This window comes from Vespula pensylvanica, chromosome 2 (assembly GCF_014466175.1).
Source record: "Vespula pensylvanica isolate Volc-1 chromosome 2, ASM1446617v1, whole genome shotgun sequence".
Taxonomy (NCBI): Eukaryota; Metazoa; Arthropoda; class Insecta; order Hymenoptera; family Vespidae; genus Vespula; species Vespula pensylvanica.
Window position 1 is genome coordinate 14,419,809 of NC_057686.1, and position 5,000 is coordinate 14,424,808.

Consider the following 5,000-nt stretch of genomic DNA (forward strand, 5'->3'; position numbering starts at 1 on the left):
AGAGAGAGAGAGAGAGAGAGAGAGAGAGAGAGAGAGAGAGAAAGAAAAAAGAGAGAAAAGAAAGAAATAAAAAAGAAAAAACGTTTGTAAAAGTTCACTCGTGGATCAAAAGGGCTGAGGTGAAGGGCCGCGCAGGCAACATAGGTACGGTAATTTAAATGAGAACGTTTGTTGATCCAAGGAAACGAAAAATAACTTCGTGCTCGTTCAAATATACTCTGGAACGATAAAACGAGCTTTCGCGAAGAGAAAGAAAAAGAGAGAGAGAGAGAGAGAGAGAGAGAGAGAGAGAGAGAGAGAGAGAGAGAGACAGAGAGAGAGAGAGAGAGAGAGAGAGAGAGAGAGAACATTGTAGAGAAAAAAAAAAGATTTCGACGATAACTCGACGCAGACAATTTTGAACGTTCTCATTTAAATAGCCCGTCCAACGTGACACGCTCTTTTATCGTAACATGGAAATAACCACAAGTATAATGTAATATATACATACATATATATATATTTCTTTATATATGTATGTATATATATATATATAATATATATAAGGAATTCAAGAAATCTACATATATAAAGAAAGATGTAGAATCGCATTCGAATGTCGGCGAGTGTTTAGAAAAAAAGAAACTGTATCCATGTATAAATACGTATATGTGTGTGTTCGTGTACGTATCCGTAATGTCATTAAGTCTAACCACAAAAAAAGAAAAAACAAAAAGAAGAAAAGTTATAATTTAATGCGAATTTAATTCGTTAACCGTCCAAACACAACGATCAACTTTTTTTCGCTAATGAGTTAAACGTATACGAGTCTGTTTGCTGTCTTCGTCTTTGTCGTTATCCTGTATTTGTATGCAGTGAGTGTGGTGCATGTATGCATGTTATGTATGTGTGGTATGTGCGTATATGTGTGTGTGTGTGTGTGTGTGTACATATGTATGTGGTAATATGAATGTGAATGTAAACGTGTCTCGGTGATGTTCGCGAGTGTTGCAGCTGATGGCAGCGAGAACTTACTCGCTGGCTTGGGGAAATGTCATCCCGGTAAAGGACGGGGAGAGGGTTTCCGTGTACATCTCGCAGCCCGTGCCTTGCAGGTAATCATTCTGCCATGCCTGAGTATCCGGAGACTGAAACACCAACCAACCAGGCTCCACGTCATCAAACCTTTCAAGAAGCACCGTATACAGAACGCGAATGGGTCACTCGCCACGAGAACGATCGCGTACATTTTTCACGAAAATTGTGGTGGGCCGAAAGGGGAGTAGGGGGAGGGGGAGTAAGAGAAAAATAAAGCGAGGCGATAACATAGCTCTTGCTTTTCTTGAAATCAGCAGCGAAAGAGAGAGAGAGAGAGAGAGAGAGAGAGAGAGAGAGAGAGAGAGAGAGAGAGAGAGAGAGAGAGAGAGAGAAAGAGGGAGAGAAAAAGAAATAGATAGATAGATAAATAGATAAATATACATATATATGTTGGGTTAATTCATATATATATATATATATATATGATAGGTATAATAAAATTATATAATCTTTCATTATTTGTAAACGCAGATTTATATTTATAAATCAACCCAATAAATATGATATTTTATAATAAAAATTCCTAATTTTATTATTTTTCATAGCTAGCGAATTGATTCATAAATAAGTATCAGTTTCTTGTAATAAAATTTGTACTCACAATAGCACTTATCTATGAATCAACGTAATATATGTATTTACATGCAACTTGTTCAATTTTAATCGATACGCACGAATAACAAAATCGTCAGTGAGAACAGAGAAAGTACGTAATATTTTTAAATATAAGTAATATTACTTATTGTCACTTAACATATTTCTAAAATATTTTCGTGAATATCGATCAGAAAGGAACATATACGGGCGTTCTTAATTCGAAGAATATCTTCCTCGAAATATTATCATAAATCACGGTGAATATTCGTAGTCTCGTCACCTTCCTAAAATATCTATAAAAAATGAAAAAAAGGAAACTCTCTGAGCACATAAAAACTAAAAAAGCGAAAAAGAGAGTGTGAGAGAAAAAGAGAGAGAAAAAGAGAGAGAAATAGAGAGAGAGAGAGAGAGAGAGAGAGAGAGAGAGAGAGAAAGAGAGAGAGAGAGAGAGAGATAAAAAATCGGTCGACTTAACGGTCTCCATAAAGTTCTTCGTTTTCCTTCGTTCGAGCGATCGCGTTGGATCGTTCCAATTAAAAGTGGAGAACTCGTAAGCATCGAAAGCGACGATACCTCGAAAAGAAAAAAAAAAATCGAAAAAGAGAGAGAGAAAAAGAAGGAAGGAAAGAGAGAGAGAGAGAGAGAGAGAGAGAGAGAGAGAGAGAGAGAGAAGGAAAGGAAGTTGCGAAAAAAAAATACATAGAAAAAAAAGGAACAAAAAAGATCTCCCTCCTCCTCTTCATCGTCATCATGTAATCTTCTTTTACTTCTTCTTCCATCGGTTGAGTCTGTCTCTGTCTGTTCGTGTCTCTCTCAATCTCTCCCTCTCTCTCTCTCTCTCTCTCTCTCTCTCTATCTTTCTTTCTCCCTCTATCTCTCTTTCTCTCTCTCTACTCGAAATTCGTATCGAGCGAGAGCACAGCCGCTTTCTCGGAGTTCTTCACGCTTGTGCGCGCGCGCGCACTTTCCTTTCACGCTCGAAGACTCCCCTAAAGGCGATTGCAAGTCTTCCTTTTCGTCGTCGTCGTCGTCGTCGTCGTCGTCGTCGTCGTCGTCGTCGTCGTCGTCGTCGTTGTCGTTGTTGTCGTCGTCGTCATCGTCGTCGTTAGTGTAGTTGTGTAGTCATGTCAGAGAGAACGTATACACGTTTATCGTTTACTATCCGTAGCACACCCATTTTTAAAATGGAGGAATAAGGGAGCGCTAACGAGATCGACTCAGCTTCGCCGTTATCCACTACTACCACCTCTCTTCGTAGTTGTTGCTTGTTCTTGTTATCGTTGTTATTGTCGTTGTTGTTGTTATATAATTATTGCTCATGTACATATATATATATACATATATTTATATATATAATTATATATATGTGTATGTATAATATATATATATATATATATATATATATATATATATATATAATTATATATCGCGATAGATCGATATCACACGCGTTTACGTTAGATGTGTACACTATTACGAGTGTATATAAGGCGTTAAATTATATATTACGAACTTGATTGCTTGACGATATACTCTCGAAGATTTGAAAAAGGTAGAAAGAAATTTTAACGAAGATATCTTTGATAATTAATAATAGAGAAATAGATATTTGATATTTTTCATTTCCAAGGCAATCTTTGTATTGAATGAACAATGCAAATGAAAAATGTCTTATCGATTAGAAAATATTTGATATGTTTCATTTAACCACTGACATTGTTAATTATCGAAAATATGTTCGTTAAAATAATTATTTTCTCTCAACGAGTCCCGTCAATTCGTCAAGTTTGTATTTAAGATTCGACGTACATTTAATATTATAGATACACTTCAGTGTGCGTATAGATTTAAATAGAGATATAGTATGTATATATATATATAGTAATAGTATATGGAAAAGAAAGGTGAAAGTACGAAAAAAACGTTACTAAAGCGATGTAGGGGTGGCTTACATCGACTAGGTGTAGCACAGATACGAATTTGTACAATATATATGTAAGTTAAACACTTTCCATGTATATCCATATTATGTCATATTATAATATACATATTCATGTGTGTATATGTGTATGTGTATAGAGATATAGATATATAGATATAGCGTAGTGAGAGACATAGGCGAGGCGAAGCTTCATCTCTTTTATATCTTTTTTTTTTTCTGTGTTTATTTTATTGTTTGCTTTCTATCCGATTCAAGAGACATCCGAACCCTTTTTTAATTCTGTCCCCTTTAAGATCTACGAGAAGTAACGTTTGAATGAGGAAGAAGAGCTACACGTAAACGTCGTCAAGAAAGAAAACAGAGAGAAAGAAAAGGTACAACTCCAAAAAGGTTTTTTAATTAAACGAGACGCTATTAGCATTTCTTTCAACTATGGCTGACAATAGACGTTGTTAGTTAAAATTTGCATCGTAGGAAACAAAGCGATACGATTCGCCGTAAGCACGGTAAAACCTTCAAGCATGAAATAATACTTAATGCATTTGTGTACATGTATATCAAAATTCTTTCGAAAAAAAGACTAAATATCTAAAATGCATAAATCACTTTTTCCACGATCCAACGTATAGATAAAGAAAATACCCTTCTTCTAATTTCTGCTGAAATTTTTGAATAGAAAAAAAAAAGAAAAAAAAAGAAACAAATCCAGTCCTTGATTAGAATGATTTGTCAGGATGAACTGTTAATTACAAAAAAGCCATTAGATAGAATAAGAGAGAGAGAGAGAAAGAGAGAGAGAGAGAGACAGTGGAAGACAGAGATAATAATCACGATCACGATCGATTAAAGAGTTTGTTTGAAATGAGTTAAAGAAGATAAAGTCTTTTTATATGAGTTACGATTGATTAATATATATATATATATATATCATATAAATAAATAAAAAAAAAAGATATATAAGGAATAATAGTAATAAATAGGGTCTCGTCTCTTGAATCAGAAATACACGTATCAATTTTTGGATTGTTGGATTGGTCATGGACCGACTTACTCAGTGGCTCTCGCAAAAGGCATTCCAATGAAGGTAGGGCTCAGTGTCTCGGTGTACATCTCCATTCCAGTTCCACGTAGGTAGTCATTCTGCCAAGCCTGTATATTGGGTGACTGGTACCAATCAACCGACCATTTCTAAATCACACACACTCCTATGCATGTACGGATTGTGCGCATTTTTCCACGGTGTACGCGAGACACGAGTGAGACGTGTGGTATGACGTAAACGCGCACACACACACGTTTTATGTACGTACTCTTTCGTTGAGGACGCCATGCTTCGTTATAAATTTTTTTGCGAGCCAGGAGCAAAAACAAATTAGAAAGAGAG

The 5,000-nt window shown here is 35.6% G+C and overlaps 1 protein-coding gene across 50 annotated transcripts in view; it reads right to left on the bottom strand.

Annotated features, from left to right (window-relative positions):
* The window catches only part of LOC122626874 (calcium-activated potassium channel slowpoke), a 71,029-nt gene that overhangs the window by 24,061 nt on the left and 41,968 nt on the right, over positions 1 to 5,000 (bottom strand). For 34 of the 50 annotated variants that reach the window (XM_043807340.1, XM_043807343.1, XM_043807342.1 and 31 more), the window contains exon 11: positions 4,668 to 4,804. In XM_043807340.1, coding sequence (XP_043663275.1) covers positions 4,668 to 4,804 — 137 coding nt within the window. Of the gene's footprint in view, positions 1 to 1,014; positions 1,128 to 4,667; positions 4,805 to 5,000 lie in introns of all 50 variants that reach the window. The other 16 variants (XM_043807347.1, XM_043807363.1, XM_043807365.1 and 13 more) reach the window with 2 other exon arrangements.